Source organism: Drosophila serrata, unplaced genomic scaffold (genome assembly GCF_035046125.1).
Source record: "Drosophila serrata isolate PLE 108 unplaced genomic scaffold, ASM3504612v1 contig_358, whole genome shotgun sequence".
In the NCBI taxonomy this organism is placed as follows: Eukaryota; Metazoa; Arthropoda; class Insecta; order Diptera; family Drosophilidae; genus Drosophila; species Drosophila serrata.
In genome coordinates, this window is record NW_028257256.1 from 103,316 (window position 1) to 118,005 (window position 14,690).

Below are 14,690 nucleotides of genomic sequence, written 5' to 3' on the forward strand. Positions count from 1 at the left end.
TAGTTTAAGAGCCCATCTACACAGCTAAACGACCATTCAGATCAGCTTGACGCATTAACCATCTTAAACTAGCATGATCTGTGATAAATTTAAATTCAAAGCTCTTGAATTTCTTGGTGCTTAAGACTGCTGCTCTGGCTCAATGTATAGAAAAAAATTACATATGTCTCTCTAAACCATCTACATCAAGTTGAACAAGCACACCACGTCGCCGCATTGAATAATAAACCAACCCGCACAGCCTAGAAATTTACGTAATTCTTTTACGGATTTGGGTGGTAGTATGTTTCTTATTGCTGATACTCTCTTTAAATTACATAACCCAGATATCTAACTTCTACACACCATTTACATTTATCTAAATTCAAAGTTAAACCAGCATTTCGCAAGACTTCTGCCATACTCTTCAGAAGACTTATATGTATATCATATGTTTCACTGACTAACAATAAGTCCTCCAGATAAAGATAGCCACGGTTCTTAACCTCAGGTAGAATAATAATGTCCATAAGACGACACATTGTTTGGGCTGAATTAGTTAAACCAAAAAAAATTTTGCTTTAGGTAATCGTGATAAAATTCCGTTAATTTTTTTCTGTGGATACGCATCTTGAATTGTTATTGCTTATACGACAGCCACGTCTCAGGGCCTGTACAGTACATACCCGCTCCAACTCCAACTATTGAGCATGGTCCTGTCCCGTTCCTGTCCTGTTTTCGAGTCCCATGAATGTTTTTGTTTTGACATCCGGGCAAGTTCTGTTAGGAGCAAGTTCGTTGGCATCGGTGACCTCTGTTCAACCTGGAATGGCGCGTGCAGCCAGCGTTTGAGCTGACTCTGTATGGTGGGTTGCTTCGAACGCAACTTACGGATTCTAGCCGTTTCTGAGGCCGTCTCTATGTTGGAGCAGAAGTTTCTGATATCGAGCATGATGCGTGTTATGCGCCGAGTCATTTCTTGATAAGGGTCTCTAGGGACATCTATGTCTTTTTCGGATTTTACTGTGCCCGCACAAAGCGCGACATTAATATTGATTGTATTTTTGAACTTTACCTAGTTAGTATTTCGGGGGTTAGTATTAAGAGTGATCGAATTCGAACAGTATATACATGTGGTCTTAGAAGGATGGCCTCCCGAGGACTTTCCATTCTGATACCATAGTACTTTGTCCCGCTTCGAGTGTCACGTTTGCTATATATAAGTTTGTTGAAAGTAGGCAGTCAAAGAGTGACTCATCTCTTTCGTCTATATCGGGGCTTCCCCACAGGAGCAGTTTCTGGGTCTTCGGGCTGGGTTTTTATTATTCCCCATTTATATTTATTAGGTTAACAATGATTGAAATGTTTCATTTTTATTGTTATAGTTTCCATATTAATTTTATGATTGCTTTATTTATGACGCTTGCAGTGGAGTCCACTGTTTTTACCTCCAATAATTTGCAAATGTTTTTGAATTCTTGGTGATTGAATTTTATTTCACTTTATATGGAATTTGGTCATATAATATCGTTCTTGTGTATGTTGTGTGATTCATTAATCAGAATTAGAAAAAATATTATTTATATGCTCTTATTATTTCGTAAATTGAAAACTGAAAAATTGATTTTTTAGAAAATATGTATATTAAATAAATTGTGTTAGAAAAATATTTGTGTTGTTAATATTACCGGCCTATATTTTTGCATAGCTTTATGGGCTACGCGACTAACAGAGCATTTAAGGGATTAGACCACCCTAAACGCCTGAAAATTTGAGGGTTTTTAAAAAAAATAATTTTGCCAAAATTATTAAAAATACAATTTTTTATTGATTGGAATATCAAAGTAAATATGCTGAACTAAAAAGTAGTTATTGGAAGAAAAAATAATATTTACAAATGGCGGAGATATAGCCAATCAAATAAAGCACGTTCATTTAGCCAACGGTCGTATGGTGTAAATGTGCACAGCACATTTTTTATCTGAAACCCAGAAAAAAAAAATTTGTTGAACTATATAAATATAGCTATAGCATGCCGTAGCCGTTTTTGGAAAAGGTATTTGACAAGTTAAACTGAAATCATATCGAAACAAGAAAGGAAGCTAACTTCGGCACGCCGAAGTTTATATACCCTTGCAGATAGAACTTCTATGAATAGGAATCCACACAATATAAATTAGATATATTTGTGTTAAAAAACAATGAAGTAATACCTGCTTTCATTTCATTCACCTATACATATTATATTTGCAGTTTTACATTCACAGATTTGCATTTTTTTATTTAATTGTATTAATTTCTCGATCGTTCCTATGGGAGCTATATGATATAGTAATCCGATTTTCATAAAATTGTACACAAAATTTTAGAATAATATGAAATGGCTATATTTCAAATTTGATTAAATTCTGTTGAAAACTAAAAATGTTATCGCCACCGCGATTGTCAGTCTTCCGACAACAGCCACCGCCATTCTCATTCCTCTCAAATTTCTCGATCGTTCCTATGGGAGCTATATGATATATTAGTCCGATTTTCATAAAATTTTACACAAAATTGTAGAATAATATGAAACGGCTATATCTCAAATTTGATGAAAATCTGTTGAAAACTGAAAATGTTATACTTATTAATTGAATTAATTTCTCGATCGTTCCTATGGGAGCTATATGATATAGCCGTCCGATTTTCATAAAATTTTACAAAAAATTGTAGAATAATATGAAATGGCTATATCTCAAATTTGATCAAATTCTGTTGAAAACTAAAAATTTTATAATTTTTTTTGTAAAACTTTTCCGATCATTCCTATGACAGCTATATGATATAGTCGTCCGATCCGTCCCGTTCCGACATATATACGAGTGAGAGTATATAGAAGACTAACTGCAAAGTTTCATTCAGATAGCTTCAAAACTGAGAGACTAGTTTGCGTAGAAACGGACAGACGGACAGACGGACAGACGGACAGACGGACATGGCTAGATCGACTCGGCTGTTGATCCTGATCAAGAATATATATACTTTATATAGTCGGAGGTGCCTCCTTCACTGCGTTGCAAACTTCTGACTGAAATTATAATACCCTGCAAGGGTATAAAAACCTACTTCATGCCATCGCTCCAGCCCTTTTTATACCCTTGCAGGATATTATCATTTCTGTCAGAAGTTTGCAACGCAGTGAAGGAAGGCACGTCTGACCATTTAAAGTATATATATTCTTGATCAGAATCAACAGCCGAGTCGATCTAGACATGTCCGTGTGTCCGTCTGTCCGTTTCTACGCAAACTAGTCTTCTATATACTCTCACTCGTATATAAGTCGGAACGGGCCGGATCGGACGACTATATCATATAGCTGCCATAGGAATAATCAGAAAATTAAAAAAAAAATTGTGACATTTGCAGTTTTCTGCAGAATTTTATGAAATTTGAGATATAGCCAAATTATATTACTGTACAATTTTGTGTAAAATTTTATGAAAATCGGACTACTATATCATATAGCTTCCATAGGAACGATCGAGAAATTAATAATATTAAAAATTATAACTTTTTTAGTTTTCAACAGATTTTCAAATTTAAGTTATAACCATTTCATATTATTATACAATTTTGTCTAAAATTTAATTAAAATCGGACTATTATATCATATAGCTCTGAGAGGAACGATTGCTAGATTTTGAGGAAAAATGAAAATCTGTAAATGTAAAACAGTAAATATAATATGTACATATATGTGAATGAAATGAAAGCAGGTATTACTTCATTGTTTTTTAACATATATATATCTGCAAGGACGTGCCGATGTTAGCTTCCTTTTTTGTTTTGTCTTATTTTGTACTCCACGGCGCTTTCCCATCACATCTCTACTCACTCAGTGCCATTAATCCCTTAATATCCAGCATTGGAACCATCGACGTAGTAATTTGTTGATGAACTTCCATCCAAGACAAAGTCCGAAGATCATTCGATGTCACGGTCGCAGTGTAAGAGGTAAATCTACAGTGGTGCACAAGGATGGATTGCTTTTTATTTATTGATGACTAGCTGTACCCTGCCACGTTTCTCTGTGGCATATTATGGTTAAGAGGGCACTTCTGAATACATCAAGGTTATGGCAAAAGCATCTTCCTGGCATAAGGTGAAAAAGGCATTCAGAGTTGTCGTAGGCGGATTCAGGACTCTTTCTTGCACATTTAGTTCTGTGAAATACACACGTTGACCATTCTCCAAATTGACTGCCAAGTGAACTAAATCTGGATAGCGTTCATGAATTGGGAACGAAAAAATTCGCCATGCAGCCTCGTTGCTGCTTATGTATCTTCCAGCCTGGTATTGAGAGATTTCATCGACAACTCGTACTGCATTGTTGTCACCATTTTCTGCCTGAACACCAAAAACTGCCATATCGCTGCCTTTATTCACGTACTTGCAGATATATTTAATCGATTTCACGGAATTGCAATATTCTACGTTGATGTGCGCTTTGTATGATTTTGACAATAGTGGTGAGTATGAAACCACCCAACGATTGTCTACCTCAATATCACCAATTCTCATGTTTAAATTTGCCGAAGTCCCTCCATCTTCAGTTGACCGTCTCCCATACAGAGGATATCCATCGTCCCCTGTTACGGTGTTGGCTGTAAATGCTCGACGATATCGCTTGGAACACTTCCCGTCTACCATGCATGGTGAACATGGGTTGAGGGTACCACAAGGGCCATGGATCATGTTCTTGATGACAACTTCATGTAAATCCGTATCAACCTCGGCCCGTGGAATCTCAGCGCATATAACATCGTCGATTTCATCTGGAGTAATTTTGATAAAAATCATACAGCTAAATCAGTATGTGCGCATGCGGCAGTCCTCTCTTCTGCCATTCTACTGAATACATCCATCACCGCATAGATCCAAAAACTCCATGTTTCACAATGAAATCCATCAGTGACTTGAGCTTTTGTCTGAAAACACGGGCTGTGATTTCATGCCTATCCCTATACGATTGTCCAGGAAATAACAGCTGTACTATCTCATCCCAAGCTGGATTGCATGTGAAGGTGATAAATAAGTCTGGACGGCCGTGGCAACGAACATATGCCATGGCATTTTGAGCATATTCATGCATGTGGCGTGGACTACCTATGTATGAGGATGGCAAAATCGTGAGCTTTCCAACGTTGGTTGTATTACGGTCATTCATCACAGCATCCCGCAAATGTATATTTTCATCGGACCGAAATTTCGTCTGATTCAATCGGAGGAACAGCAAACGTTCTGTTTAAATTTTTGCATACATATCGACAATGTACTGATGAAACAACTGACATTCCAATATATGATTGCAATCGGTCCTCCGAACCATTAACCTGTATGAGTAAAAGTTCATCGCGCTGCACTTTTTATTCGTTTCTACACCATTGACTGGATCTACCATCTTCACATTGAAATGGTACCCATCGGCACCATCCCAGAAGATTAGTGGATACTGCAAAGCATCGTAACAACGGTGAGTTTCTGCGACAATTACCAATCGATCGTTTCGTCGATGGAGAACAATATCTCGAGGTTGAAACTGATCCCCGACTATGACAATTGCCACTTCGTCTATAGTTGGAGCATTATATCTCCTGATATGTTCTCCAGCAGGCGTTTTGTCTGCATGAATGACAATTTTATGGGTATCCGAAGGCATCATATCGATTGTTGTTTTGAATAAACGCACCAAATTGTTCCTTTCGTGAAAAAGCTTCTGTAGCTGCGAAATAATGTGCCTCTTCAGCGTATTTAGGTATCGATTCCATAACGTGCATCTACTTCATTTCCATCATCACCAAGAAGAAGAAATTTGTGTTCGCTGTCTGGGAACGGAAGCAGGGAACCGGCTTTATGATAGATTTGTACTTTGATTTTAAAAGTTGGCATGAATTGTGCAGTTATAATTTCCGCACCAAATGACGTCATTTGAAAGCAAGAGTTGTATTTCCTAATGTTCGACAGGAAATGCTTCGATTCTGCAGTAGATCCAGCGAATAGAGAGTGCAGAGGCTCTGGTGGTGCTTCAAGGCAATTCCACTTTCCCGGAAGCGCAACACAATCCTTTTGGTTCGTTTTTAAATTTGAGAGCCTGACGGTATATGCAGACCTGATGCATTCGTCCAATAACGACATTCGATTCGAGCTGTAATCAATAGTTGGATTATATCTGAATGCAAGACGATTGTATTGCAGGTTTTGATCTTCTGCAAGCTGTAAACGCTCTTCAGCTACCCTTGCCCTGTCGCGTTCATTATTTTGAGAGTGAATCAAATCGATTGCTGCAGAACGCGACTGCCTAACTCTCAATCGTTTTCTCTCAAGCCTATCTGCTCGTCTTTCTCCTGATTCCTCGTTGTGCATCTGCATTGCTTTTAGCCGCTCAGTCTCTCGGATGGAGGCCCGTTCTTCGTCAGTCATATTCGTAATCTTACGTCTGTTTGCTTCTGTATTGCGAGTACGACGACCCAAACTTGACTTCTTGGGTGGCATGACTTCGTTTCTTACTGAACCTGAACTAAAAATAAAATTTTTATCTCCAATTTCTTCTTTCAATATGTTTTGAATGTTTGACAGGAAATGCTTTGATTCAGCTGGCTGCCTGCAGAGGGCGCAGCAGAAGGGGCCGGGGAAACGCGAAAAAAAATTAATATATATGCAACCGCAGATAAGCTATCAACATCAAAAGTAGACAATAACCGAGCTGGAAACTCAACGCAAGTTGTGTAAAAATTTGGGCTTAAACGGTTCAGAACTTTTGAAGTCTATGAAGGATGTAGACACGAACAGAGCATTTTTATATATATAGGTTTAATCCAACCGAAAAAAAATTTTTTTTTTTATATTGGGGTTTGGTTTCTTCGTTTTGAAGGAGCAGCGAATGTGCCAAGCTTATAAACGTCTCTAATCTTACCCTGATTCTTAGGAGCTAAGATGAGCTAAGACTCATAGCAAAGCTGCCAATATCCGGCAGATGAGAGACGGTTATGTATATCTTATGTACATGCATATAGCGCTGCTTAGATTGGAGCGCGAGAGTGTATGCAAATACTCGTATATAAGTCGGAACGGGACGGATCGGACGACTATATCATATAGCTGCCAAAGGAATAATCGGAAAATTAAAAAAAAAATTATAACATTTTCAGTTTTCTACAGAATTTAATAGGAGAAAGTAACATCATTTTGGAAAAAGATGTTATGCAGTGAAAATTAAATAGAATGGGACCTAATAGGAAAACATTCGTCCGTTGTCTAAAAAAAGGTCCCTCAATCAAACATGCCCTACAAAATCAGTATAGCAAGCTTTTGACTGACATTATAGTACACTGCAAGGGTATAAAAACGTGTTCCATGCCAAATCAAAGGATACAGCTCTTTTTTTTTTCCCCAAGTCTGCTATTAGATATAATGCAAGAAATTATTTTTCTGATCTATCGTTGTATTTTATCTTTTAATTTTGGAATTTAATACTCATTTGCTATACGTTCTTAAATTTTCTCTCTCATTCGCCTGCTGAATTATTTCGCGTTGAAGTTTAGCTACAATATATTGTGAAGGAGACTATTAGACTTCTCATTCAGGATATTAATAACTTGTAGACTTTTTTTATTTGTGACTGAATATATTTTTTAAATTTCGTCGGAGATCTTTACAAGGTATATGATAAAAGCGCCATCATTGCGTAACTCGTAACTGGAAAACTTCCGTTCTGATTCCTTTCTTATTAATATAGTAAACTAGTTAAATCTTGATATCGTGAAATGATATTCGGATTAGAACTGTTCCGCAGCCATTAATAAATGTATGTGTATGTAGCTCTATTTCGTGTTGTAGGAAAAAGATCTTGAGCACCGGCTTCTGAGTAATCAAGTTCTTCGAAACATGAAAAGCAACAAACTGTTTATCAGTAATGACATACTTGGCGTCGTCGAATAAAAGCAACCAGCGCTGTCGTCATAAACCATACAAATTGTGTGATTAAAAAAAGCATTGCTTTGCTATTGCAAACTAGAGATCGCGCCGATGTGCACCTTACGTCCAATTTTAGTAGCATTGTTTTTGCAAAGGCGAGCCACGATTGTCTGCGGCGAGTTATCGCTAATCAATACTATACAGTAATTTCTATAATATATATTTTAAGCATAAATAATTATTAATCCCCCTAAATATTTCTTACATTTTGTAGAGCTCAGAAGACCTGGACACTGATACTGAATTCGAGCCAGTGGAAGACTTAACTTTGGAAACGCGAAGTCGATGTAAGTAGAATAAGTTTTTAATATTTCAAATTTTCGTTCCGTTAAAAATTTCACTCAAAGCTAACCTAACACTTTTATAGTAAATTATCTTAATGCGCCTCCAAAACTTTATGCCAGCTTTTTTCATATAGTTAAAATCGAAAGTCTATAATAATTGCTAGAGGGGCGATCCTGCCCGCAAAGAGTCATTATCGTGGTGCCAAATATTTCCCACGTCGCTGGCGAAAAGAAGTAACCCGTCAGGGTTGAAAATACAAAGGCGGGGGCGTCGTGGTAAATATTTCAGCGTCAGCTTTTATTCGCAGATTGCCGGGAAGGTGCGACGGCGTCCCGAGACCGGCGCGCATTTGCCGCAGCTGGCATGGAGCCAGTGGTCCCCTCGTTGACACGCTCCGTCCGAATGCTCGTGGACCAAACAGCTGGGACAGTATCGGTTAGCCCGTAGCCGCTTCCCAGCATTCAGGCGCAGAAAACGACGGCATTTTCGTTGTGGGTGAATCCCCCAGCAGACTCGGCAACAGTAAGACAAGATACCTCGAATACATCTGCCTTCTTGTGTAATGTCGGTGCGTGGACGCGGAGGCATCTTGCTAGGTATGACTGCCGATATGACGAAGAACAATAAAGGAATTAGTATTGTATTAGTATTAGTATAAGTATTTCGTATTGGAACTACGGCTTATGACTACGAGACAAGCGGACGCGTCTGTCGGAAGGAGGACAGCTTTGGTTACAGGGCGCTTGAGGAGCCCCCGCGCAGTGCGGATTTCGATCACACGAACACGGCCGTCGGATCCTGGAAGCACCGCATCGACTCTTCCTAATCGCCATTCATTGGACGGAAGGTTGTCTTCCTTAACAACCACCATGTCCCTGACACGGAGGTCTCTTGAAGGCGATCGCCACTTATTCCGTTTATGAAGTTCCTTGAGGTACTCTTCCTTCATCCGCTGCCACCGGTTAATCATGGACGTTGTGCCCCCCTTTATTTCAGGTTCCACCGTGGCTAGAAGGGACCCTCCAACAAGAAAGTGTCCAGGAGTAAGTACCAACAAGTCGGCGGGTTCTTCGGACATGGGAGCGATCGGGCGCGAATTCAGGCATGCTCCATTCTCGCCAAGACCGTGGACAGCTCTTGAAATGTGTATTTGCGCATGGCCGTGGACTAGACCGTAGAACAGGGTCTTAAAGCTCTTGACGCCTGCCTCCCACAGGCCTCCCATGTGGGGGCCTCCCGGAGGAATGAAATGCCAAAGAAGCTGTTGATGGCAATAGACGCTTATCACAGTCCCTTTCAGGCTTTGGAGAAAATTACGTGAGAGGAGGGCAGCCGCTCCTACAAAGGTTTTTCCATTGTCCGATTGAACTTGGCGGGGGCATCCTCTGCGGCACACGAAACGGGCGAAAGCAGCGAGAAATTTTTCGGTCGTAAGGTCGGACGTAGGCTCTAAATGGATGGCCTTAGTGGCAAAGCACACGAACACTAGAACGTACCCCTTTGTAATCAGACAGGCTCGGCAAGTGTAGTTCTTGATGTCGAATGGGCCGGCGTAGTCCATACCGGTGTAGGTGAAGGGACGAGAGAACGACGTCCTCTCCTTAGGCAACTCTCCCATAAGTTGCGTCTGTACCTTCTTCTTGTGGATGACACACCTTGCACGAATAGATGACCGATTTGACCAAATTCCTCACCCTCGGAATCCAGAATTTGGAACGGATCAGGCGGATTGTCAGCTGATTACCGCCGTGTAGCGTTATGCGAAGCGTAAAGTGGACAAGATGGCGAGACAGATGTCAGTTGTACCGAAGGATTATAGGGTGCCGCTCGTCATATTGGAAAAGGTCTGAGGCCATGACCCGTCCGCAGGCTCTCATGAGCCCCTGCTTAAAAGTACGGTTCTTGGTCTCGGAGAAAACTCGCTGTGTTATGCCGACGGCGAGCGGTGCCTATATGATGACCAACAAATTAAGCGGCAACAACAACAACACGCACGGATTCTACAGCGGCGAAGTGGATACAAAAAAAATTAATAAACAGGACAAGCGCAGTGGCATCTGTGTGAATTGAATTTGGATGTTGGTTATACTAGTTTTTGTCTAACAAATGTTAATCTTATAAACTGCAAGCCGCAAATGTTGAATTGTTCCGAGCCGAAGAAGTGGACTTAAAAGTCGCGAGGAAAAGTTCGCTGCATGACGACGACAAGCGGTGTCCATGTGAGGGCCCCAAGAAACGAAATGGCAACAACAACAACACGGCCTCTGCGGCGGCGAAATTGAAACCAATTAAAACACTTGTGTTTGCGTTTGGGTTTTGTTGCTAATTGTTTCGTTCAACTTGAATTTTTTTTTTAATTTTATCGGGATTAGTTCCTGGAATCGTTGGCAGAAAATATATTGGAAAATAAATGGGCATGCATGTAAATAGGAAAAATGTGTCAGGGCACAGTGGAGCGTCGAGAAGTGGACTGTATTAAATTCCGCGAACAGAAATATGTTGTATGGACACGGCACAAAAGACGACAAAAAAATATCGCGACAGCGGCGGGCTGTTTGGCGTACACGGTGAACTTCCGAAACAAGTGCACACCGGCTGTCCGATATTTATTATGCCCCTTTTTTTCCGCAACACGATTTAACTGTTCACGGTGAGGTTTTTATATGCACGGAATTATGATGTGCAAAAGATTAGCATTCGTGTGTGTGTGTGTGTATGCAGCTGTACATAGGCCTCGACCGTTGGCAAGTTGATGGGCAACGGGCAATAGAAGAAACGGCGAGGAAAATGGCGGCGAACACAAGCGAACACCGATGGAAATTTTCGAGGAACGAAGGCGAATAAAAATTGGAGTTCCTCAGCTGCCTTGGGGTCAGGAATACACGGACTGGAAGTTGACACGAATGAATAGGGAAATCTTGCGGGAGTGCGACCGAAATTGAGTGTTCGGCCCACTGTTGCAGATCGGCAGCTAGGATAGACGGAGGAGGAAAACTCGTACTTATCTTGGCGGACAGATTCCTAGAACTGCTGGTGACTTGGAGGATATCCTGCAAGGAATCCGGCTCGAAGGAGCAAATGTTAGGGGGGCGATCCTCTCCGCAAAGAGTCCTTATCGTGGTGCCAAATATTTCCCACGTCGCTGGAGATAAGAAGTAACCCGTCAGGGTTGAAAAAACAAAGGCGGGGGCGTGGTAAATATTTCAGCGTCAGCGTTTATTCGATGATTACAAGAGACTAAAACTTAACTTAAAACCGAGCTCCCGGTCGCTTTGCATCGTTAAAGCGAGAGCGGGAGATCGGCAAACTTAACTTAGAACCGAGCTCCCGGTTGCTTTGCCTCGTTAAAGCGAGAGCGGGAGATCGGCAATGGTGCGAGAGCAAGCCAGGAACAGAAAGCTCGCTCCTGAACAGAGGCGGCACAGTGAGCCTCTCACGTTAACAATAATATAAAATGGCTATATCTTCAATTAGATAAAAATATCTTGGGAAATAAGTATATGTGTATGGTTATTTTTACTGCTTACGAGTATATATTTTTTATAATCTATGCTTGTAATCTATTTTTGGTATGCAATACTCTTCTCTAGTGTTTTGTTCTAACAATGCACCCAATGCTCCCTATTCTTTCATCGTTATACCAAATTTGTGTGTCGCGTTTTAGTTCTTAGGAAATAAGTATATGTGAATACATAAGTGCGCAATTGTCAATTAGATTGATATTTGGTTTGAGTAAATTGGTGTTAATTGACTGTATTTAAATAAAAATTAATTACACAAACATAATATGTAAGTAAAAAATTTATTTATATTTATATATATATATATATATATATATACTAGCTGTACCCTGCCACGTTTCTCTGTGGCATATTTTGGTTAAGAGGGCACTTCTGAATACATCAAGGTTCTGGCAAAATCATCTTCCTGGCATAAGGTGAAGAAGGCAGTCAGAGTTGTCGCTGGCGGATTCAGGACTCTTTCTTGCACATTTAGTTCTGTGAAATAGACACGTTGACCATTCTCAAAATGGACTGCCAAGTGAACTAAAGCTGGATAGCGTTCATGAATGGGGAAGGAAAAAATTCTCCATGCAGCCTCGTTGCTGCTTATGTATCTTCCAGCCTGGTATTGAGATATTTCATCGACAACTCGTACTGCATTGTTGTCACCATTTTCTGCCTGAACACCAAAAACTGCCATATCGCTGCCTTTATTCACGTACTTGCAGATATATTTAATCGATTTCACGGAATTGCAATATTCTACGTTGATGTGCGCTTTGTATGATTTTGACAATAGTGGTGAGTATGAAACCACCCAACGATTGTCTACCTCAATATCACCAATTCTCATGTTTAAATTTGCCGAAGTCCCTCCATCTTCAGTTGACCGTCTCCCATACAGAGGATATCCATCGTCCCCTGTTACGGTGTTGGCTGTAAATGCTCGACGATATCGCTTGGAACACTTCCCGTCTACCATGCATGGTGAACATGGGTTGAGGGTACCACATGGGCCATGGATCATGTTCTTGATGACAACTTCATGTAAATCCGTATCAACCTCGGCCCGTGGAATCTCAGCGCATATAACATCGTCGATTTCATCTGGAGTAATTTTATCATACAGCTAAATCAGTATGTGCGCATGCGGCAGTCCTCTCTTCTGCCATTCTACTGAATACATCCAGCACCGCATAGATCCAAAAACTCCATGTTTCACAATGAAATCCATCAGTGACTTGAGCTTTTGTCTGAAAACACGGGCTGTGATTTCATGCCTATCCCTATACGATTGTCCAGGAAATAACAGCTGTACTATCTCATCCCAAGCTGGATTGCATGTGAAGGTGATAAATAAGTCTGGACGGCCGTGGCAACGAACATATGCCATGGCATTTTGAGCATATTCATGCATGTGGCGTGGACTACCTATGTATGAGGATGGCAAAATCGTGAGCTTTCCAACGTTGGTTGTATTACGGTCATTCATCACAGCATCCCGCAAATGTATATTTTCATCGGACCGAAATTTCGTCTGATTCAATCGGAGGAACAGCAAACGTTCTGTTTAAATTTTTGCATACATATCGACAATGTACTGATGAAACAACTGACGACATTTCAATATATGATTGCAATCGGTCCTCCGAACCATTAACCTGTATGAGTAAAAGTTCATCGCGCTGCACTTTTTATTCGTTTCTACACCATTGACTGGATCTACCATCTTCACATTGAAATGGTATCCATCGGCACCATCCCAGAAGATTAGTGGATACTGCAAAGCATCGTAACAACGGTGAGTTTCTGCGACAATTACCAATCGATCGTTTCGTCGATGGAGAACAATATCTCGAGGTTGAAACTGATCCCCGACTATGACAATTGCCACTTCGTCTATAGTTGGAGCATTATATCTCCTGATATGTTCTCCAGCAGGCGTTTTGTCTGCATGAATGACAATTTTATGGGTATCCGAAGGCATCATATCGATTGCTGTTTTGAATAAACGCACCAAATTGTTCCTTTCGTGAAAAAGCTTCTGTAGCTGCGAAATAATGTGCCTCTTCAGCGTATTTAGGTATCGATTCCATAACGTGCATCTACTTCATTTCCATCATCACCAAGAAGAAGAAATTTGTGTTCGCTGTCTGGGAACGGAAGCAGGGAACCGGCTTTATGATAGATTTGTACTTTGATTTTAAAAGTTGGCATGAATTGTGCAGTTATAATTTCCGCACCAAATGACGTCATTTGAAAGCAATCAATCGTCTTCTCTCAAGCCTATCTGCTCGTCTTTCTGCTGATTCCTCGTTACTTACTTACTTACTGAACCTGAACAAAAAAATAAAATTTTTTTCTCCAATTCCTTATTTCAATTTTTTTTTTAATGTTTGACAGGAAATGCTTTGATTGAGCTGGCTGCCTGTAGAGGGCTCAGCAGTAGGGGCGCGGGGAAACGCTAAAAAAAAATTCGCAAATGCAGATAAGCTATCAACATCAAAAGTAGACAATAACCGAGCTGGAACCTCAACGCATGTTGTGTAAAAATTTGGGCTTAAACGGTTCAGAACTTTTCAAATCTATAAAGGAAGTAGACACGAACATTATTATTATTAATGGCCATCACAACCCTATCGGGTCACAGCCTGTTGCACAATCTGCCTCCACGCTTCCCTGTCCTGGGCCCGCGCTCGCCAGTTGGTAACACCAGATGTAGACAGGGCTTCCATCACCTGGTCCTGCCAACGTATCCGGGGTCGTCCTCTCCTCCGTTTTCCGACGATTACCGCATCAAATACCTTACGAGCCGGAGCGTCTTCTTCCATGCGGGAACATAGCATTTATATATATATAGATTACACATTTATTCCTTGTTTATTTTATATTTGTTTATGTATTTAT

The 14,690-nt window shown here is 40.5% G+C and overlaps 1 protein-coding gene across 5 annotated transcripts in view; it reads left to right on the plus strand.

The window, feature by feature from the left end:
* Positions 1-14,690, plus strand: part of alpha-Cat (catenin alpha) — a 99,736-nt gene that overhangs the window by 69,025 nt on the left and 16,021 nt on the right. For all 5 annotated transcript variants that reach the window (XR_015272946.1, XR_015272947.1, XM_020946927.2 and 2 more), the window contains one exon: positions 8,210-8,282. Coding sequence is in view for 3 of the 5 variants with exons in the window: in XM_020946927.2 (XP_020802586.2) it covers positions 8,210-8,282 (73 nt within the window). In the remaining 2 variants the exon portion in view is untranslated. The remainder of the gene's footprint in view (positions 1-8,209; positions 8,283-14,690) is intronic.